This window comes from Octodon degus, unplaced genomic scaffold, assembly GCF_000260255.1.
Source record: "Octodon degus isolate 3935 unplaced genomic scaffold, OctDeg1.0 scaffold00282, whole genome shotgun sequence".
NCBI classification, from domain to species: domain Eukaryota; kingdom Metazoa; phylum Chordata; class Mammalia; order Rodentia; family Octodontidae; genus Octodon; species Octodon degus.
The window spans coordinates 388,287-410,786 of NW_004524858.1; the positions used below are offsets into that span (position 1 = coordinate 388,287).

Genomic DNA, 22,500 nt, shown 5'->3' on the forward strand with positions numbered 1-22,500 from the left:
AAAAAAAAAAAAAAAAAAAAGCAAGCTCCAGCCCAGTCTGGGTGAGACCCTGTCTCAAAATAAAAAATAAAAAATACGGGTTGGGGTTGTAGCTCAGTGTGAAGGCTGTGGGTTCCTCAGTACCACAAAAAAAGAGAAAAATAATTTTGTAGCAACTGTAACACTGTATTTTGTGTAATGTGGCTAACACTCCACTTAGCTATTTTCTGGTCTTCGAAAAATTATCCAAGGTAAGGGCATCACATTCCTTTGAAAACCCAACTTTTTCTTTCCAGCCAATGCCCTTGGGTTGAGCAGAATGTGGGGTACAAACAGAAACTGCAATTTGTGAACAACACTTGACCCTTCCTTGGCAACTCCAGCGACAGTGGGAAGGGGACCAGGGTCTCTGCAGCCACTGGGACGCACCCAACCCCGTCTCCAGGAGGGAGGGTGCCCCACTCCTCTAGGCCCCAGTGGCACTGTGGCTGCCAGTGTCGAGTTCTGAGGTCACAGAAGTCTGTGGGAGAGGCTGAAGGTTAGGCCAAGGTCACACTTGGGGAAGTAGCACAGGGTGTCTGCTTCTGCCCAAATGGCTTCAAGACAAGATGAAACTACACAGCCCAGGCCAGCCTCCAGCTTTGGGAGGGGGTGGGGGAGGGGCAGGGAGCGCCTCCTGCTTCAGCCTTTGCTTGGGGGGGCTTTTGAGACAGGGTCTCACTATGCATCTCAGGCTGGCCTTGGGCTCACTTCATAACCCAGGACCCAGCACACGCACCTTAACCAGAGAGCCCTATTTCCACCTGGAGGTCGGTTCTCTCTACTCCCAAACCCCGCGAGCCTCCCCCTTGTGGGCGTGGTGGAACCTAGGAGTACTGAGCTATATGCCCCACCCTGCCTTTCGTTTGGGGAGAGCGCCCTGCAAAGTTGGCCGGGCTCCTCTTGACTTGAGACCTTCCTGTCTCAGCCTCCTGAGCAGTTGAGAGGACGGGGCGGGTGCCACAGAGGAGCCAGCAGCTGCAGGTAAGGCTGCACTGAGATAATGTGGAGGAGCAGACAGACAAAGCCAGGTGCAGGCTGAGTCCTGTCAGTTACTTTACTTAAAATATACAGGAAAAGATCCACAAACAGGAAGCTATACTCTAGAGTTATGTCTGAAACAGGTCCTGTATTTACAATTCATTCCTGATTAAAAGCACCTCTGGAAAGTTACAGGCTGCTAATAAAACAGTACAAACCATTAAGACTCCACACCCAAGCTGAGGCTGCTGACCCAGTGGGCCCTATCTCCCGCCTGCACACCCCACCTCGGGCCTTAGGGCAGTGACAGTGTGGCCACCTAGGTCCTGGCCCTGGGGGTCAGTGACTCGTTTCCAGATCTTGAATCTCTTGAGAAGTCCACTGTTCAGCAAGACGGGAGCACGGCAGGGGCAGGCTGGGAGGCTGCAGTGTACACCTGCACATATATACGCGCATGCACACACACACCACACACATGCACACACGCACTCACGCACACTGACATGGCTTGGCTGCTGCTACGCACAGGGGAACATTAAATATCGAGCACTAAACTGTAAGCTGCAAATGTGAATTCAGGCGGGGGGGCAGGGGGTGCTGCTGAGCCTCAGCTCACATCCACACGGCTCTACAGAGTGCCCGGCAAGCAGAGAGGCTTCAATAAATAGGCTGGACAGACATGATGGCGACAAGACGGTGGGGAATACAGGGCCAGAGGGGATAGGGCAGCAGGGGTCACCCAGACAAAGGGGGGAGGACCAGGCTCCTTATGCACTGGGAGGCTCTGACCTGGCTGTGGCAGGAGAGGCCCTGGGGTACATGGCACTTCCCAAGTCCAAGAGGAGCCCAGCCCAAGTGCTGCTGTGGGACGCAGCTCAGAGGGTAGCCTGAGCCACTATCCCCAGAGGCCCGGCAGGTGGCATTGTCTCGCTCCGGAGGCGGCCAGGCACAACACTGGTTGCTGACTGCTGCCCAGGCAGCCCCTCACTCCAGGCTTACAGTCACAAGAGTGGGCAAGGCCCCCTCTCTCTGCACCTGGCCTCCGGGGGACACTGCGGGCTCAACAGGTGCCAAAGCTCCACTCACATACCCCCATGCATACACACACACATCCATGCCCCCATGGCAGGGTGGCAACTCCAGTCCAGCTAAGGAATTTGGAGGCTGCGGTCAGGGGCTGGCCAGGTCCACCAGAAGCACGACTGTGCCGTGGATATGGCCAAGGAGCTGTGGTCCTTTAGAGGGTGGCTCTGGATGCAGCCCTGAGTCCCACCTGAGGCCTCAGGACCAGGGCCTGGCGCCAGGCAGAACTGGGCAGTGCCCTCTGAAGTACAGGACGAGAAGTCAGAGATGTTGGGGCTGAGGCCGGGACGCCCTGCGCCCGACACAGCAGAAGCACGTCTGGTGGCATTGGGACATGGCTCACAGCAGGCTGGCCAGGCTGGTGTTGGGCCCGTTCTGTGCCTGGAACTGCACAGGGGGTGGGCCATCTGTCCACTGTGGGGAGAAGGTATGGTGAGCGCACGGCCCGAGTGGGTGGCTGAGGACCCCTCGGGTCCCCCGTGCCCGCCCCAACCCTGGGCCGCACCGTGATGAGGTTGTGCTCAGGGAGGCTGCAGGCCTCAATGTGGTCCTGGAGCAGCTGCTGCGAGAAGTTCTGGTGCATCTGGGCGGCTTCATGGGCATCGATGGCATTGCCGCAGGCCTTGTTCAGGTCTGAGGACAGGATGCAGGCATGGGCTGCTCAGCCTCAGAGGCATAGCTGCACGCCAGCCCGCCCACGTGGGACAGGGACACCATGCTCCATACCAGCCCTAGGCCCTGCCAAACCACCCTGCACCTGCGACACCCACTGGAGGGTCTAAGAGGCACAACTGTGGCCCAAGGGGAAGTGGTCGGGGATATGAGCCAGGCCCACAGCCTTGGCCTTGATACTACTCATAGGCCAGGGCAGGTGGGACAAGGTCCTGGGAGAGTGCCCTGCCAGGTTGGGGCCAGGTCCACAGCGGCCCAGGCTGCTGTCCCCAGGGTAGATGGTGGCTACACGCACCTCTCAGCAGGGCTGACGACCAGAGCTGCACCGACATATCAGGGATTTTGCTGGCCAGCTGCATGGCGGGCACCACCATGTTGTTACTCTCCTGCCGAGCAGAGCAGCGGGGCACTGAAGGGCCAGGGCAGGCAGTGGGGTGACACTCCTACCCCTCAGAACTTGGGAGGCTCGGGCAAGAGGACCACTGTGAGTTCAAGGCCACCCTGGCTGCAAAGTGAGTTCAAAGCCTGCCTGAACTACACAGTGAGCCCATCTCACTAAACAGGCAGCCAAGCAAGGTGGCATACACCTTTGGCTGGCTGAGGCAGGAGGATCATCATGAATACAAGGCCAGCCTGTACTACAGATCAAGACCTGGATTAAAATAACAACACAAAAAATAAATGAACAAAAACATCCAACCACACACAGAAGGCCCTCCCTGATGTGCTGCCTGTCTACCATGGCAGAAGCAAAGGGCCTGGCTCTGGGCTCTGTACACATGCCTCACATGGCAGGTCAGGGTGGCAGGGCCTGTGTCTCCCCCACCGCAGACAACAGTGCAGACAGCAGCCAGTCCCAGCCCAGCCTCCAGCCAGCCAGAAACTCTGCAGCCTGGTCCTGGGGCTGAGTAGGCAGGAGAGGAAGCTGGCCCACAAGATGGCTTTCAAGATGCTCCAAGGCTGCTGCAGACCTGAGGCCACAGCACAGCGACTAATTGTGCAGCTACTACATAGGTCAAGAGAGGGTCCGGGCACAGCGCCATGCTGCCCAGGGACCTGACATGCACCTGAGACCCACAAAGACTCAAACACCACACCCCAGGGGTAGAAGGCAGGGGTGGCATCTGTCCTGCTCCACAGAAAACAGGAATAAAACCCCCACTCAAGCCCCAACTGCACACAGCTGCACTGCAGTGGGACCACAGTGGTCCCAGGCTTCCTTTGAGCCTTAAACTTCAGGATACCCAGCAGGCCATGATACCCAGAAAAGCTGCGCCCCTCAGGGCTTGAGGTGATAACCCGCTTCCCCTGGCCCCTCAGGCCAGCTCCCCAAACAGCCTATGAGCGGCCAGTTTCAAGGGTCTGTAGGACCTTGCAGTGTGTCCTGAGGCCAGTGGCAGTGGCTGGAAGAGCAGGGCAAGCTATGGGCAAGGCCTTGTACAAGTGTTTGCTGGCACCACGCTCTGGTCATGGCAGGGCCACCGAGCACCCCTGGCTGGTCATCCTTGGCTGCCTTCTGCCAGAGTCAGTCCAGCTGGAATCTCCCTGGGCCGCTGACCTCACAGGTGAGCATGCAGCAATCAGCAGAAGAGTCCCAGTAGCATCTGGGTAGCTGGCCTGCTCAAGGTCACCCTGGGGAGCCACATAGGTGAGTCGGGTTCTGGTCATGAGACCCGCTGAGCAGGATCATCCAGCCACAGTCCCAGGGAAGGGAAAGAACGTTCTAGTAGCAGAGTGTGCTCTCCCCCAGGCTGCAGACGTCCCTATCCCTAGGGTCAGGCCACCACCCGTCAGGTGCACTGTGGAAGGCGCAGAAGGCTCTATCACACGGTGCAGGGAGAGGACGCGCCAGGCCACTTGGGAGCACACAAGACCACAGACCAAGAAGTGCATGCCACAGTAACTCTGGGACGCTGGCCAGCTGCCGTGCAAGTGTACCTCAAAATGTGCACTGTGCACCAGGTGCAGTGGCACTTGCCTAAGAGACCAAGCCTCTGGGAGCCCAGCCAGCACACCTGCGTGTGGAAAGGCAATGGAGGGCGGTGAGGGCGCACGTGGGCAACAGGCAGCATCCTCTCTGTGGGAACTGACCCGGGGCTGCCTCCCCACCCCTTTTGCTTTTGAGATAAGATCTTGCTAAATTGTCCAGGACGGCTTTGAACTTGTGATCCTCCTGCCTCAGCCTCCTGTGTTGCTGGGATTGGTGAACAGTATCACCGGGAAATTATCTTTTTTATTTTTTATTTTTTATTTTTGCAGTACCAGGGATTGAACTCAGACCCTTGTGCTTGCCAGACAAGTGCTTATTCTACTGAGCTTTCTCTCTGGCCCAGAAATTATCTTTTTCAGGGAGACAGCTCAGTAGAATAAGCCCTTTCTTGGCAAGCCCAAGGGTCTGAGTTCAATCCCAGGTTCCGCCAAAAAAAAAAAAAAAAAAAAAAAAAATCTCATCTTAAAGTGTTAACAGCTCAGCACCCCCAAGCCCTGGACCCTGGAGGCCTGCTGCAGGCACTTACCCTGTGGTTGCCCAGCACATAAAAGATGTGACCCAGGAGCACGAGTGAGCAGGCGGTGAGCCGATTCAGGTCCTCTGCATTGGACATCTTCAGTGTCTCACGCAGGAAACGCCTGGCCAGGGGACAGGGACACTAAGGCCCTGCAGGTCATGGATGGGTAAGAGGCTAGGCCCCGCTATGGGCTGGAGAGGGAACCCAGGATCTGCTCACCCACCGCTCTGCCCACACTCACTTGGCCTCGTTGTAGCGGCCCTGGAAGAAGGAGAAGAGGCCGCGCACGTAGAAGGCGGCTGCGCGCAGGCAGTGAGAGCTGTGGGGAGAGCGGAGTGTCACCCATTACCTGGGAAGTGTGGCAGGGGCAGGAGGGCATCTCTATCTAGAGGAGGTGCCCACAGGGCCCGTGACGCTTACCTGACAGGGAAGCTGTGGTCTGGGTTTATCCGCTCCAGCAGGCTGTACAACTATGGGAGGGAGAGAAGGCCAGTGAGGGCCACTTCCAGCCCATAGTAGGATGGGCACCAGCAGGGGCTGCCCTGAGCACGGTGGTGCATCCCTGGGAGGTGGGCTGGACCAGGACGAACAAGCCCGGGAGCACCTCTGGGAACCGCGGCCCCAGACAGCCCTGTTAGCTGCTTCCTACGCAGCTCCTCTGGACCACCCAGCTCCCAGGTCAGCCCAGGCCCAGTGGGAGAAGAAGGATACCGAACATGAAGCATGTCACCTACTACCTCTTGGTGCCTATTTCCTTCCCGGATATACACACTCGCCAAGTTGGTCACGATGAAGGCCCACAGCTCCTGATGGTTGGTGAGCTGCAATGGAGCCAGGCATCAGGGGCCGGCCAGGCATGGCCACATCACTCTGGGTCCCTTGGCACCCCTAGCACGGGGGCCCACTCAGAAGCTCTCTCTGTGGAATTGCACACCGCACTCACCCCAACCCATGGCCACACACACAACCCAGGCGCAGCCACCTCAGGAGACATTTAGACACCACAGAGCAAAACCAGCCACCCTGATCCCTCTCCATACTTGGAAGAGATCCAGTACTTCTCCCTCCACAGTGAAGCCCGTGGCCTCCCGACACCAGCATATGCTGACATGGTGGCCCAAGGAGCCTGGAGGACAGTACTCCACTGCTGCCCAGAGGGGCCAGGAGGAAAGGGAAGCCAGGTTGGGGGTCACGAATGCTGCCGATCACAACATGGATAAATAGCAGTCCTCATTTCTGTTGTGGTGCCGGGAACCCAAACGCTCACGTATACTAAGTTAGTGCTCTCCCCACTTATAGCTTGGGCAAATGCCACAGGGGAAGGAGAGGCCTGCCCGAATGCCCCAGCAGCCAGGCCAGGGCAGAGACAAGCCAGGATGTGCAGCAACACAGCGGTGCTGGGACAGGCGCTGGACCGCTGATGGGGTGAGTGAGTGGGAGCCCACTGGAGGGCTCCCTGCGGGGGTGTCCAGCTACAGCACCAGGATGCAGACATTGAGATAGCAGTAGGGGGGTGGAAGTCTGGCTGGCAAGGCCATTGGGTGCAGCAGGAAAGGACCAGTGCAGAGTCAGTGTTTTGGGAATGGTGTCAGCTGTGTGCCCAGACATCGATCACGATGGAGGGAGCACCAAAGTACAGCCCTGGAGGCCTCCCCTAACCCCTGAGGTCTCTCTCCTGAGGCTTCTACCAAGGACTCCTCTTTCTGGGGGAATGCCAGGGCTGAGGTGGACCACTGGTCTGGTGCTGGACAAAAGTGGCAGAGCTGGGCCCTAGACCTTGCGGGGTGTTGCCGTGCTTATGGTACTAGCCTCCTACCAGGATCTGACAGGATGGCGACCCTCTAGACATCGTCTCTTCCTGAAACCAGGTACCTCCTCTGCCCACAGCATGCCCAGGGCCCATGCTGGTCAGGTCTCACAGCCTGGGACCCAGGGTGAACCTGGCTGTAGTATCAGTGAGCCAGGCCAGGAGGCAACTTGGTCTCCGGGAGTGAGCAAGGGGCCCTGCGGCTGCCCCCTGGGAATACACACTAGCAAGAAGGCCCCACCCCTAGCCTTTCCTGAGCCTATTAAAGCCCTGGCTACTGCCAGGGCTGGTGTAGACCACTGCTCGTAACACCTCACTCAGCACTACCCTCATCACAGCCCAGCGCCTGGAAGGAGGCAGGGGCACCATACCCGCAGGGCTGTAGTGAACTGGGCTTCCGCGTTGTCCATGCAGTTGACAGAGACACAGTACAGGCCCTGGGGGAGAGGAGCTGTTACAGAATGTTCCGGAAACTTTATATTAGGGCCACACGCAGCTGTACTCAGACAGCATGACAAGTGGCTCTGCTGACTACTGTATCTTGGCACGGTATCACTCCTGACTCCCACGCCTAAATGACTTGGGACTCCAGGAGCTGGCTTAATGAAGCCCAGTAGCAACACTCCAGATCCTGCCTGGGTGCTGGGTGACAGGTCATTCCTTGGGGGTGCTCTGCACCCCACAGGTTGGGTCACGGAGCTCCTCATGGCTGTGGGCGTGCTCACCAGCAGTGTGTGCAGCTGTGCAGCATGGTTGGAGAAGAGCCGGGGTGACTGCTGGCACAGCTGGCAGACCTGGGAGATCTGTGGAGAAAGAGCAGCTTGTGGTCGGTCACAGGTAACCTGAGCCCTGGCTCTGGAGAGGGGCCCCCATACCTGGTGATATGCTCACAGGCTGCCGCCCACCCAGACTGGGACCAAAACCTGGAGGACATCTGGCCAGAAGGTAGAGTGACCCGCCTTGCCTTCCCCTCCATCCCTTGTGTGTCCTTCGAGGGTGACAAGCCTGGACAGACAGGTGCTGGATGTTTGCATTAGATCCTTGATCTGTCATAGCATGCAGGATTGAGAGCCACCGAGTGACAGTGAGGTGATTCAGAAGGATGCCCTGTTCCAAGGCTCAGACCCAGCACTACCCTCGCCCGGCCAGGCCTTCATGCCCACCTACCTCCTGCAGTGCGGTGGCCTTGTGGCCTGTGACAAGCCGACACATGATGATGTGCTCCAGCAGGATCACTTGGAAAGAGGACAGGATGGGGCTGCAGTCCAGCACTGCGGGTGGGAGTGGGCATAAGCAGGCATGCACTCGGAGTGAGAGCCGGCCCTGCTGTCTGCCACACGGGCCCGGAGCCAGCTTTCGTCTACCCATCCCCCAAGGTGTGAACTGCCAGAGCTTGCACGGAAGAAGTCCTGGGTGGGACAAGGCTCTGTGGAAGGTCCATGTTTAGCACACGCTGGAGTCTGACTTCTACCCCCAGCCTCCTGGCCCCGGAAAGAGGCAACTTCAGGCCAGACGAGACAGGCTAAGTCTGTAGCCCTAGCTAGCCCAAAGGAAGGCTGAGGCAGGAGGATTGCTTGAACTCAAGAAGCTATGCTGGCCTGGGCTACCCAGTGAGACCCTGGCTTGCAGAAAGGAAATTCCTAGAGGCACATTTTTGATAGTTAACCCCCTACCCAGTGTTCAAGGATCATTTTGCACACAGGGATTCTGGAGGCGCTGCAGCTGCCCTCAATCTGGAGCCCTAAGATGGGGCTGTCCTCATAATGCATGCAGGCACACCAGCCAGAGCAAGGGACCACGTTCTTGGGAACTCCGCTGACTGTTCTTCTAGCAACACTCAGGGAACAGGGAGTAGGCACACACATCAGCAGGATGCAGAGCCAGCCAGACAAAGGTGCCTAAGGCCAGAGGACTAATGGCTAAGCAAGCGTGCGGAGAACCTACATGTTCCTAAGGATCTGCCCAAGGCCTGGGCTGAATCCTTTTCCTTGGAGAAAGGACCTTACTAAGTTGTTCAGGCTGTCTCAATAAAATTTTTAAAATGATTAATTAATTAAAAAAATAAGTTGTTCAGGCTGGGTTCAGACTCACGATTCCTCCTGGCTCAGTCTCCTAGGTGTTGGGAATACAGGTGTGCACACTGGCACCCCGCTTCGCCAACAGCTGAGGGCTGCTGCCAGTCTGACCCTAGGTGCATCCACATCACATCAGTAAGTTGGCAAAAGCAGCTACACCCGCGCAGCAGCAGCACTTCACTGTGCTAGCAGGCATTAAGCACGGTACTGCTAACCCACATGGCTCACGTACAGGTGGGGCCAAAGGAAGTGGGGCAACAGCCCTGGCTAGTCAGGACCCCTGGTTCACGCCAGGACTCCTCTGCCCTCACATTAGTCCCAATGGCTGCTAGCAGGCTGGTGACACAAGTAGCACAGGCTGCCGCCCACCAGGGGGCACCACGAGCGTGCAGCACACTCACTCTTGAGCTTCTCCAGCTGCATGAGGGCCTTGTCTGTGTACTTCTGCGCCTTCTCCAGGTAGCCGGCCTGCATGGAGTGCATCACGGTCACCTGGCAAGGGAGCGGGCAGCAGTCAGCTCAGAGGGGCCCTCTCCCCACCCAGGCCTGGCTGGGGGGACTCACCAGGTAGACGAGCACGCACATGTGCTCCTTAGGCAGCCAGTGGAAGAGGTCAGCAGGGTTGCTGGGCAGGATCTCATCATCGTGTAGTGTGGAGATGGTCTGGATGCACTGCTGCAGCTGCTTCAGGCACGGCTTCACACTCTTTACCTGTGCACACCAGGCCACCTGAGTGCACCCCGCCCCCACTCCAAGGACTCTTGTCCCTCTGGGGTAGGGAGTGGCCTCCTATGACTGAAAGTCCCCAAGGGATCTCAGCTTCTACCACCTGTCCTGTCTGTACCTGGACCCAAGCCCGCATGTCTCTGAAAATGGGCTGCAGTCTGCTGCTCAGCTGGCCAGCTCACAGGGCACAGGTGACGAGGCTCCAATGCAGCCTCTAGCATCCTGGAGAGGTACTGGGAGTGCTCACCCCATGTGAGCCAGGGGGACAGGGTGGCCTCAAATCATAAAAAGCTGAGAGGGGGACACTGGGGTTACCCACCAAGCTGAGCCACAGCTGGGAAGGACACAGGCCACATGTGGAACACTCAAGTGGATGACAGTAAACAACACCCAGCAAGAAACCTTGGGTAAGCACCTGCTCTATGACACCCTGGGCTGCCTGGGGATCTACGAGCCGTGGTGCCAGACACATACTAGAGCAACTTGGGGCTGCATGCTGCAGGAGAGCTGTCACGGGAAGGGACGATGGTAGACCATCCTGTGCCACCTGCACCTGGCCATGCTTGATGGTGCCCCACAGCTCTGTGTCACACACCTGGCCAGCATCCAGGTAGTGGGTGACCTGGAGCACCAGGAAGAAGACACGCAGCGACTCCTTCTGGATGGGGTTCCCCTGCCAGTTCTCCACAATCTGCCCACACAGCGTCAGCAGCGGATGCACCTCCTGCAGCTTGCGTTCCATCAGCAGCAGCTGGCCAGGCAGGGGACACAAGGCTTGGCTGAGCATACTTCAGACCCAAGCAGCCTGACCTTGTTCCCACCTCTCCCCAAACCACAGGGCTACGAGGGCAGGGGCTTCCCCTCACAACTGCCTGCTGCATATGGGTGCAGGGATCACCAACACCCCACTTCCACTTACCATGCCCTTGCTGAGCAGGAACAGTGCCCTGGAAAGAGAGGTGGAGAGTCAGCGCATGGCCTCCCTAGGACACTGGCTGTCCCAGTGCCTCAGACCTGCCAGGCTGAGACATGGGTGAGGAATGACAATCCACAGTCCTCAGCAAGGGCATCTTAATTTACAGATCTGCAAGTCTGCCCTTTTCTGTGTATACTTCCTCTCCTTTTTTTTCTTTTTCTTTTTTTTTTTTGGCAGAATCAGGGATTGAACTCAGGTCCTTGCACTTGCCAGGCAAGCGCTTATTTTACTGAGTTATTTCCCCGGCCCCAGTACTTCCTCTTCTGAGGCTTAAACTAGAGTGGTCCTGAGCTCAGAAGGCCATGCTCTGCACAGGACAGAGGGTGTGCTGGGTGTCACCTCAGTGGGTCTGATGTTAGGGGACACACAGGGCAGGGGGCAGGAGGCAGGCGTGGCTCCTGCATGCCTCAGTGTAGCATCTGTGAATGGGGTGAGTGTTCCTCAAGGGTAAGGGACAAACTCAGGAAGGCCCTGGACATCAGTGGCTGCACTTCACCACCCTCAGCCCTCAGGAGGTTGTCCTGCCACTGTGCATCCCAGCAACACAAGAACAAACACACAGCTGTCCTCAGCAGGAAAAGCAGTGAGATGTGCACTGCAGGGCACACCTAAAAAACAGCAGCACAGCGTAGGAGGGAAGTAGGGCAGACACCTCAACCCTGGCCCCAAAGGCTCCCAGGCACTGGAGCAGGACTGCGGCACAGCTCAGCGGTGGGCACTGCCTGGAAGGCAGAGGCCCTGGGGTTCCCTGCCCAGCACTGCCAAGAACCACAAACCCCAGCTGTGACTGCAGGCGCAGAGGCCTTGGCCAACACTGAGCCCTGCTCCCAGCTGGCCTGCTCTGAGTCCCCCCGCACTATGGCTGAGACTCCAAGCAAGCACTGTTCTCTGCACTTCACAAGTGAGTGAGGTGCTCTGGCTGGCAGGTCAAAGTCACACGTGCCGGCTGGTGAGATGGCTCAGTGGTCTAAAGTACCTACTTAGAACAAATTTAGCAAAGCACAGGGACCGCGGTTCAATCCCCCAGCACCACATGCCAGCCAGCCCTGCCCCCTGGTGGGCTGAGTTGGCCACACACAAAATAAATAAATAAAATAAATTTTTTAAAAAAGCCACACGTGCCCAGTGAGGCAACACAGGCTCCACCTGTGTTTCAGCTCCTGAGTTTCAGGCTGCCCACCTGCTATCACCCAACTGTTGCAAGTCGAAGACGATCTCATGCTGCCACATCGGAAATGCATGGGTTGGGAACCCCTGTGCTGCTGGTAAGAGGCTCTGAGCCTGGGAGCTGCAGGTCTTGACCCTTGGTGGGGCCCTGGACCATCTGGCACAGGCCGCAGGATGCTACAGGCAGGGGCTTCACGAGGGTGCTAGCCCATGTTCACAAGGGAATGCATAACCACTGATTGTTTCTGGAAGGCTTCCTGGAGGTTCTGTGACATCTCCCTGCCCCACAGGCCTGGCCTGGCCCCACACACCCAGCAATCCAGCAAAGTGTAGGTCACAGGTTGGGCCGGGGATGTGGAGCTACTGGGCCGAGGTGTGATAGCTACCATCTTAGGACAGGGTGGCCAAAGGCTGGCTCCACCCACCCAGATGGTATCCTGGAGAAGGGACAGCATGCAGGGAGCTGCTTGGTGCCAACAGCCCTGGAAGTGTCCCACCTGTGGTCTGCCTTTGTCACGAAACAAATATAATATGTATCTTTTATAACTTACACACAAAGTATAGCAACATTTTATAGACAGGCTAACCCAACTCCTCTCTACTCAATGCAGCCCAGCAGGTCAAAAGGTTGGTCACCCATGGAGGCCAGGAAGGCCGTGTGTGGACTGTTCCAAGCCCCAGTACGCTAGTCTGCTAAGGAGAGATGCTCTGCATGAGGACAGAGGGGGACAGGCCCTTAGAAGGTGCCCAGCAACCCGACGCTTGAACTGTCCCCTGGGTACCAGGCTGCACAGAGGCTAAACGGCTTCACGCACAACACTGGCCTGTGTCCCCTTTTACACCAATGTATGCTCACTCTGCCTTCTGCTCTCCGTCAAGCTCCTCAGCACCCCATCAGGCAGACGTGGAGGTCACCACCTACATTACTGCCACCCATACCCCATGCCTCCAAGAATGGAAACAGTCAAGTCCTAAGGCATCTTTATAATATAAGACAGAACACAGCTGATGCTGGTTGCCCCTCAGCCAACTGTCGGCCGTCTGTTTGGTGAGCCAACAGGACAGGTGTTCCTGCAGCTTTCACCTGCGTGGCTCATAGGTGAGAAGGTGGCCACCTTTTCACATGATAAGGCCATTCCTGTTTGGGGTCAGGAGGAAGATGGCCACACTATCTCCACTTAGAGAATGGAGAGCACAGCGGGTGGCACCTACCGTGTGTACTCAGACCCCACCACTCGGGCGTACTCGGCTCCCACACCCAGGAGGTCACAGGCTGACACCAGGTCCTTTTCAAGCGTGTGCAGTTGCTGCAAAGGAGATAGCAGACACCACTCGTTACTGCCATTCCTGTCTGTGTCACAGGACCTGCCCTGGCCACTTTGCTTAAGCAAGTCCACCCATACCTCCCAATTGTCAGTGAAACTGCCCCAGTGTTGGTTCCGAGCTAAACTAACTGAATTCTCTCATCAGCCCTAATTGTCCTGGAGGTGAACCTGTGCTTGGCCTGTGCTGTCTCGAGTGTACAGCTTCTAAAGCTAATGGTGCAGAACCAGCAGCTAACACTCACAACCCTGGATCTTGATGCCTGGGATGTGCTCGACTGACTGCTTCCTGGGTCACCAGTGGAGATCCTAAATTATGAGGGTGTCCCTGGAGTGCTACAAGGGTTCCGGCTTAAGTGACTAGCACAATTTCAAATCTGAAAGCCTGAACAGAGACCAGTGGCCTCAGTCTTGATCTTGGGATCCTCAAACACACACGGCATACAGACTCTGTGAATGCCTAGCTGCAGTCTCCCCTGACCACAAACCCAAGCATGTGGGGCAAGATTAAAGGAGACTGTGTGCATGAGGACCAAGGTGGGCTGTGGGGACAGGTCCCAGAGCGCTGGCAGGCCTCCCATCAGGCCCTTCTGGGACCAGTGGCTGCTGCCCCAGTGGGAACTTCCGACCCAGGGTCTACTCATGTGTATTCAGGCTGTGGGGACAAGAAGGGGTCAGAGGGAAGTTGGGCCAGCAACAGGAGAGTGCATCAAAGAAAGGCTATGAGGGTGTCCAGCCGCAGTGAGGAAGATACAGACACCGCAGCCCGAGCCCCCAACCTATAGCCCAGGGGCTGGGCACCTTGATGGTAGATGGCAGCACCAGGTGCCCTGGGAATGGGGTGCCTCTCAGGCAGTGCCTGGGAATTTATGCAGCTCTCGGGGAGCTCAGGGGACAAAGAGTATCACTAGGACAGTCAGGACCCTAGATTCCCAAAGCAACCAGCACCCCATCGTTACCCCTGCACCAGGCCACTTCCAAGAGAAAAGTGGAGCCAGGTTGTTTGGTCTGAGCCGCGTGTGAGGTGGTGGGGGTGGGAGGTCAGAGTGGTGAGTTGCTAACAGGTGAAGAAAGTCCCCGGGTCCCCCCACTCAGGGTGGCGGCTCAGTCACTGCTCTGGTACTCACAGCGAGCTGGAAGAGCAGGCGGCAGTGCCAGTATGGGGTCTGCTGTGAGATCTGGATTGCCTTCCGCAAGAGCGGTTTTGCTGCATCCACAGAATTCTGAAAAGAAACAGCCCCATTTGGGCAAACGTGCCAAGAGCCACGGCCTCCCTCTGCGCAGTGCCGGCCCACAGGCCTCCCCAGCTGTGCTCACTGCAGGGTGCTCTGGGTTGCCAGTTTATCAAAAGAGAATAATACTTTATTGGGCCCGCTGTCTGGGAAGTTTCTGTGCCACTCTTAAAATAATTTCTCATCCAACTAAACTGAAAAAAATCCTGTACAGTCCCATGAAGGCCAGTCCCCACTTTCAAGTGCTAAGACCAGACCATGGACACAAGGCCCATACTGGTTGCCTCTAGGCCACCAAGAGTCCTTTCTCTAATGTGAAGCTGGGGATGGAACCACGGTCTTGCACATGCTAGGCAAGTACTACATGGCCATAGACGGAGCCTTTCTTTTTCTTTTTCATTTCGTTTTTTTTTTTTTTCTTTTTCTTTTTTTTTCAGTACCAGGGATCTTGCGCTTGCCAGGCAGGTACTTACACCGCTGAGCTATATCCTCAGCTGTTTTCCATCTTTTTGAGACAGTTTCACTATGCAGTTTGGGATGGCCTTGAAATCACTCTGTAGCCCCACCTGGTCTCAAATGGGGAGCAATCTTCCTGCCTTAGCTTACTAAGTCTGAGATTACAGGTGTGCACCACCATTCCCAGCCTTATTTATTTTGAGACAGGGTCTCACTAATTTGCCCAGGCTGCCATCAACCTGTGACCCTCTTGCCTCAGCCTCCCAAGTAGATGGATATACATGTGCCACCCTGCACAGTCACAAGTCTTCATTCAAAAACAGGGGAAGGCAATGCTGAACTACAACAGAGATCAGCAGCCAGCTAAAGAACACAAACGTCCGTAAATTTCATACTCTGTGTTGGTTCAGGATAAAAAAAAGTCTCTGTGCCCTTGCCAGCAAATGGTTACTCATGAAAACCCTCTGAGCCCCTGGGTTCAAGCAACCACAGATCCAAAATATCTGAGGGCTGGGCATTAGCATGAGGGCCTTACAAGTGCAAGGCCCTGGGTTCAACCCTAGCGCTGCTGTAAAGAGAAAAAGAAAAAGTTCTGTCTTCTCCCTGTCATGAGGCCCAAGAGCACATAAGGCCATGAACATTGTCACACTGTGTGAGGGAGCTGGAGTCTCCTAGAGATGAACTACACGTGAAGGAGACGGCTGGGCTATGCAGGTATGCAGGTTACAGCACTTGCCTAGTCCATCCCCAGCAAAGCAAAAATTCAATGAATAACAATAACTGTAAAGCAAGATGTGTCCAGGTTCTATGTAACACTGAGCAACTCACAGAATGATTCTGGTAACCAAAGGGAGTCTTGGAGTAAATTATTTAGGGCTAGAGAGGGAGTCCTGTGATCAGAAATCCTCAGGGCCAGATGGGAACGAGGTTGGTGGTGCCAGCCTGCCATCCCAGGCACTAAGAAAGTAGAGAAAGACCATCTGTGTCCAGGTTCAAGACCAGCCTAAGGCAGATGGGATTCTAGTTCCTCCAAGTCCCCATCATCTTTTGGTTTTCTGGTTTTGGGACAGGATCCCCTATGTAGTCCAGGCTGGCCTAGAACTCGCAGCAATGCTCCTGCCTCAGGATCCTGAATGCTGGGATGCCAGATGTGAGCCGGCACACCAGGTTCAAGCCCCATTCTTCAACCTTCTTTCAGGCCAGGGCAACAGGGAGAGGCTCTGCGCAGGGTTCAGAACCCTTGGTCTGTCCTTACTTTTTTTTTTTTTTAAACATTTATTTAATGTGTGTGTGTGTGTGTGTGTGTGTGTGGCCAGTTCAGCCCACCAGGGGGGCGCGGCTGGCTGGCATGTGGTGCTGGGGGATCGAACCGTGGTCCCTGTGCTTTGCTTAGCTTAGCTTGTTCCAAGTAGGTGCTTTAGACCACTGAGCCATCTCTCCAGCCCCTGTCCTTACCTCTTGACAATACAGTTCAGACAATAGACTCGCTGCTTCAAACTTAACATCTTCAAACTGCGGAATCTAGGGACGTCCAGTTAAGGAAGAACATACTGCAGAGCAAGCAGTGTAGAGGGCTGCAATCCAAGCCCCACATCTTCTGTCCCAGTGGCAACAGTGCTTGTGGCAGGCCAGGCACAAAAGGAGGGAAGGAGAGGCTACTGGGCTGGGGCAACGCCCCTCCAGGGGGCCTGTGGCTGGGCCCCCCCTAACACTCCTTTTTCCACTCCAAGGGCACAGTACAGGGCATTCACCTAGCAGGTGTCACGCCTTGGTCTCCATCTGCCAGCCTCAGCATCACAAAACAAACAAAAAAGATGTTCTCAACAATGAAAGGATACTTGCTGGGATATCAACCACTGAAAGAAAAGGAAAACAGGATTAATTCCCAGGTAAACGCTCAGCGGCATCTGGTTGCCCACTCAGTCTGGGCACACATAGGTAGCTCTGTCAAATGCAAGGCAGACTCTGATCAGGACAACAGAAGCCATGGGGCACTGGGTGGCGCCTGGGAGCCCAGAGCAGCCCCTGCTGACCTTCGGGACTCTGCTCTTCCCACCTGGCACTGACCATGCAGACATGGCAAGACCAGAGGAGGTGACTGGAACCTCTGAGTCCCCCATATGCCATCCACAGAGGACTGCCAGTCAGGCAAGAGTGGAAAGATGGCCTTCAGAGCGGGACACAGGGTATGGGCACAACTAGGGCAGCTGGGCTGCCAGGCCATCCCCAAGAGGTGACATGGAACCCAGGACTTCATGCTGGCCAGGCAGTGGCAGCGGCTGTGAGCCCTGGTGCCAGGCTTGAGACTGAGACAAGAGACTGCAGCTCAGGGACCACCTGCCATCCAGGATGCACCACGCTGCTCACGGCTGGGGGTCTCCCAGGGACCCAAAGGCACAACCCACATTTCCCACCAGGGTCCCCACCCACCCACAGAGCCCCTTTCCAGGACTTGGAGTTGCTGGAGGCGCTGGGAACCGACCGGGGCCCTGAATGTCTCTATGCCACTGGCAGCAACACAGCAGCAAAGGGCAAGATCAGGAAACAGACACCAGTAAAGGGTGTAGGTGACACTGCAGCACTGAAGGGCAGGAGCAGGGCACTGAGGGCCAACACAACAGGCTGAGAGGCCCTATGTCCCAACTCCTTCCTAGGGCTCTCCCCTGACCATGCACACTCCCTCTGTCAGACCCAAATGGTACAGGTGCTGATGGGGAGTAAGGGCACACAACTGTTATCCCAGCACTCAGGAGGCTGAAGCAGGAGTGCTATAAGTTCGAGGCCAGCCTGGACTACAAGAATCTGTCTCAACCCCCCCCCAAAAAAAAAGCCGGGCATGGTGGCGCATGCCTGCAATCCCAGCACTCTGGAAGCAGAGGCAGGAGGATCACTGTGAGTTCGAGGCCAGTTTGGGCTACAAAGAGCTCAAGGCCAACCTGAACAGCATAGTGAGACCCTGTCTCAAAAAAAAAAAACAAAAAACAAAAAAAAACCCTCCTAGAACAGTAACAAAAAAGTGCAGGTGACCAAGGAGACCAGTCATGGAGGACGGAAAAGCCAGGGAGGCCTGGAAGGGTGACAGCCAGGGTGAGGTGGCTGGGCAAAGAAGTCTGAGAAGCGTTTGCCTGGGAGACAGCCAGCAGTGGCAGGGCACAGTGGGAGAGGAGACAGATGCCCAGAGCAGCACAGGAGCCCAGCCTGAGCGCACCCCTGCTGTTCAATTAAGAGTCCCCTCCCCAGCGAGGCAGGATCAGGATGTGGCCCCAGAGCAGAGCCCTCCCAGCTGGGGCCCACAGGTAGGTACCATGCTGTGACACTAGGGAGAGGCTGAGCTACAAGGCCCCCCACAGGGGACACCTCTGCTTCTGAACATGAGGCCAGGAAAGAGAACTGGTTACAATTCTCCAGGCCAGGAGAGGAAGGACAGCAAGGCCTCCTACACCCACCTGACCTGGGCATCGAGCACTGACACTCCAGGTCTTGGGAGAAGTGAGACCCTAGTGTTCTGGACTTGTTCCCTCTCTGTGACACCCAGGGGTGGAACCCAGATCCATTCCTGCCATTAAAGTGCTCTACCATGGAGCCACCTTCAGCCTAGAGCACTGGGGTCTAGGCTGGCCTTGAACTCCAGGGAATCCTCCTGCCTCAGCCTCCCACAATACTGGGATGACAGGCACGCACCACCAAACCCATTGACCCTAGTGCTCTTAAGCACAGCTTTTCCAGCCCACTGACCTGCCACCGTCTCTTACATGTGTGCAGTGGCACCCTCCATGCTTAATAAGATAAGGAGAAATGCAGCCTCAGCATCTGTGCCCACGTACACTCTCAGTGCACTTTTGCAAACTGAGGCAGCCACATCAGCAGGCAACACCATCTCATGGAACCACCAGCACATCTGCAGGGTGTCACCCACAGAACTGTCATCATGTGATGCCTGGGTCTATGTACCCATGGAAGACATTAGAGAAGGATGCCGAAGCCAGGTGTGGTGGGACATGCCTGCCATCTCAGCACTCTGGGAGGCTAAGGCAGGAGAATCACAAGTTTGAGTGTGGGCAACTTAGCAAAATTTAAAGGGCTGTGGACATAGCTGCATGTGCAGGCTCTGGAGTTCAGCCCCACAAATACAACTGAAGCCTAGTGGTGGGCTGCCTGCATTAAGCTGTGCGCTGAAGGCTGACATCTCCTCAGACATGAGCACCACCGGCTGCCCCCACCAGAAAACAGTCCCTTCATGGGCAAATGGTTCATTCCTTTGACACCCACAGGTCTCATTTCTGAGCATCACAGACAGCTTTCTGTCTTTAAAACTCACTACTGCTGCTGCTTCTCTTCTCTTTCCCTATTCTTTGACAGGATCTTGCCAAGCTGGCCAGGCTGGACTTGAACTTTGTGATCCTCCTGCTTCAGCCTCCGGGAGCTGGGATGACAGGCAGGCAGGGACCATGTACCCAGCCTGTCACTGCTTCCTGACTGGGGTGCCAACAGCAGTACTCCCCTGGTCAGCCTGCATGCACGAGGGGCGGCCCCTGCCCATTCTTACTGGCCTGATGCCTGTAACTTCACTTTCATATCTGCAAACTTTTAACACAGCCTCTTTGACTGGCCCCCAAAGGCCCGTGTGTGACAGCCATGCTGTGGGGTAGGCTATCAGAGATGTAGAGCCGGAGCTATGGAGGGGATACTAGGGACACTATATCCCTTTATCTACTCCCAGCTCCCACAAGGCCAGAGGTCTCCAGTCATGTGCTCCTGCTGGACACTCAGTCTCACTAAGCCACAAGGACTGAGGCCAGAGACCAGGAGCAAGGCGACTGCTCCCTCTGTCACACTGATGGTCTTGGGTTTTGAATGGCAGTGACTTGGAGCAGGGGAGCGCAGTGGTTAGATGCACACTGCCACCAAACAACACACATGCCTCACACATGAAGTACACAAGGAAACCTCAGCCAACACTGCTGCTGCTTTACGTTTCCTTTTCTACTTTCTCAGGAAATCATTTTTGCTCCTCTCTCTTGATGGGAAAGCAGCCCAAGAGCCTCCTTGGTGGCAGACAGCCTGCGGGGTGCAGGGAAGGTTGGTAATGTCCTACCAGGTGACTCAGGGATGAGGGTCACCACAGAGCCATCAGGTGCCACCGAAGTGTAAGGGGCCCCGATCTGCACCCCTGGTGCCTATAGTCACGAGCATCTCCAGGCTTCTTGCCATGGACACTGCCTGCGCACAGGTCCCCACACGGTCCAGCACGTGCTGAGAGCAAGGACAAGGGGGCCTTCTGAAGGGACAGGCCTGCACGCGACCACTGGGCACTGGGCTTCCAACTGAACCAGAAGGCAGAATTAACAGCCTCATCTGCCGCAGCCTAGCATTGCTTTCTTTCTTTTTTTTTTTTTTTTTAAATTTATTTATTTATTTATTTATTTATTTATTTATTTATTTATTTATTTATTTATTTAGTGTGTGGCCAGCTCAGCCCACCAGGGGGCGGGGATGGCTGGCATGTGGTGCTGGGGGATTGAACTGCGGTCCCTGATGCTTTGCTTAGCTTAGCTTGTTCTAAGTAGGTGCTTTAGACCACTGAGCCATCTCACCAGCCCCCTAGCATTGCTTTCTAAGTCAGAGGAGCAAAACCATCCTTACAAATCAGCCCCAGGCTGAGCCAGGAGGATATCAAGTTCAAGGCCAGCCCTGGGTTCCATAGTGAGTTCAAGGTCAGCCTGCACCAAGTGAGACCCTGTTTCAAACAAAACAAAAGGAAAAAACAAACACAAGTAAAACAAAAAAACCATTATCAGCAGTTCTGTTCCAAATGCAGACACATCCACACAGATACTGGCAGTCCAAGAACGAGCAGTCTGGATGACAGGACCTAACACTTCATTCCAAAGAAGAAGCATTCATCCCTCCAAGGATTTCTTTTTTTTTTTTTTTTTAAATTTTTTTTTTTTTTTTTTTTTTTTTTTTTTTTTTTGGTGGAACCAAGGATTGAACTCAGGCCCTTGCGCTTGCCAGGGAAGCGCTTATTCCACTGAGCCATCTCCCTGGCCCCTAAAGTTTTAACCATTTATTTATTTATTTTTGGCGGAACCGGGGATTGAACTCAGATCCTTGCATTTGCCAGTCAAGCGCTTATCCTACTGAGTCATCTCCCCGGCCCTGCTCCAAGGATTTCAAATCAGGAAAATCTAAAAATGACGGTACGCTTTCCAGGCCCAAAGACAAATAGGACTGTGTGGCCTATAGTAGGCGAGGTGGGCAGGGAAGAGCGCAGGGTCCAGCAGGTGTATCCAGCACGCACAAGCCCCAGCACCACAGAAGTAATTTAAATACAGGAAATAAGGGAGGCACTGGTATGCCTGCATGCACTCTTGGTTGCACAGTAGATTGTACAAATGTCTGAAATGGAGGCATCTGCCTGAAAGACAGGTGTGAAAATGAGACAGACATCACAGTGCCTCCCAGAGAAGAAGACTGGCATAGGGGAACAGGTGCACAGGAAGAAGAAAAACATACAGAAATAAAATATGGAGCACGGTCTGACAGAGTCTGTGGAAACAGGCTTTGCACATTCTCTAGCCAGGAGATTTTTCTTTTTTTTTTTTTTAGCGGTACCAGGGACTGAACTCAGGACCTTGCACTTGCCAGACAAGTGCTTTTTCTACTGAGCTATCTCCCTGGCCCTAGCCAAGAGATTTCTGTGGAAAATGACACCTTTTATATTACAAACAATTTACCCAAGAATTTTGACACCACATCCACACCACTGCCAAAATCCTAACCTCACAAAGATGCCTTCACGACTGCTCATTAAACACATAGGGCAGGGAAGATGGCTCAGTGGAATAAACGCTTCCCTGGCAAGTGCAAGGACCTCAGTTCAACCCCCAGTTCTGCCAAAACAAACAACCCCAAAACAACAACAACAACAACAAAAATTGCTCAAAACTGGGAGGGCAGCCAGGGATATAGCTCAATGCAATATTGAACTCAACACAATTTTTGCCTAGGTTCAGTCCCTAAGCAAAAAAAAAAAAAAAAGGTAATCCCAGCACTCTAAAAGGCAGAGGCAAAAAATCTCCAAGTCCAAGCCCAGCCCAGATAACTCAGCAAGGCCCTGTGTTAAAATTTAAACACGTGCTGGGGAAGGAGCTCAGTTACCTTGGGTCCAATTACCTATACTGCCCAAACTATAAAACACAAGAGGCAGGTTTTCAGGTGCAGCAGCCAGCTCCCGAGCCAGGCCCATAGGCTGGCCTCACTGATGGTGAAGGCTGTGAGCTCAAGTTGCAAGGGCCAACGATGATGGGACCATTCAAGGGATAACTGCCCCGGCTGCAGGCTTGATGAAGCGTGCAGGGAAAGTACACCATAACTCCTTCCAGATAGCTCACAAAGCCACTGAGGGGTGGAAACTAACACACACAGATAAGAGATAAAATAAGGGCTGGTGAGACAGTTCAGCACCTGCTTAGCAA

The 22,500-nt window shown here is 55.1% G+C and overlaps 1 protein-coding gene across 2 annotated transcripts in view; it reads right to left on the reverse strand.

Annotated features, from left to right (window-relative positions):
* Positions 1-1,460: 1,460 nt before the first annotated feature.
* Positions 1,461-22,500, reverse strand: part of Mau2 (MAU2 sister chromatid cohesion factor) — a 27,099-nt gene continuing 6,059 nt past the window's right edge. The window contains exons 2-19 of one of the 2 annotated variants that reach the window (XM_004646835.2): positions 16,861-16,878; positions 16,478-16,543; positions 14,462-14,557; positions 13,225-13,319; positions 10,789-10,816; positions 10,465-10,620; positions 9,708-9,854; positions 9,545-9,635; positions 8,236-8,339; positions 7,794-7,871; positions 7,440-7,505; positions 5,999-6,082; positions 5,682-5,731; positions 5,503-5,580; positions 5,271-5,382; positions 3,050-3,140; positions 2,588-2,715; positions 1,461-2,496 (exon numbers count right to left, since the gene is read on the reverse strand). In XM_004646835.2, coding sequence (XP_004646892.1) covers positions 2,422-2,496; positions 2,588-2,715; positions 3,050-3,140; positions 5,271-5,382; positions 5,503-5,580; positions 5,682-5,731; positions 5,999-6,082; positions 7,440-7,505; positions 7,794-7,871; positions 8,236-8,339; positions 9,545-9,635; positions 9,708-9,854; positions 10,465-10,620; positions 10,789-10,816; positions 13,225-13,319; positions 14,462-14,557; positions 16,478-16,543; positions 16,861-16,878 — 1,563 coding nt within the window. In that variant the 3' untranslated portion in view covers positions 1,461-2,421. Of the gene's footprint in view, positions 2,497-2,587; positions 2,716-3,049; positions 3,141-5,270; positions 5,383-5,502; positions 5,581-5,681; positions 5,732-5,995; positions 6,083-7,439; positions 7,506-7,793; positions 7,872-8,235; positions 8,340-9,544; positions 9,636-9,707; positions 9,855-10,464; positions 10,621-10,788; positions 10,817-13,224; positions 13,320-14,461; positions 14,558-16,477; positions 16,544-16,860; positions 16,879-22,500 lie in introns of both variants that reach the window. The other variant, XM_004646834.2, reaches the window with a different exon arrangement.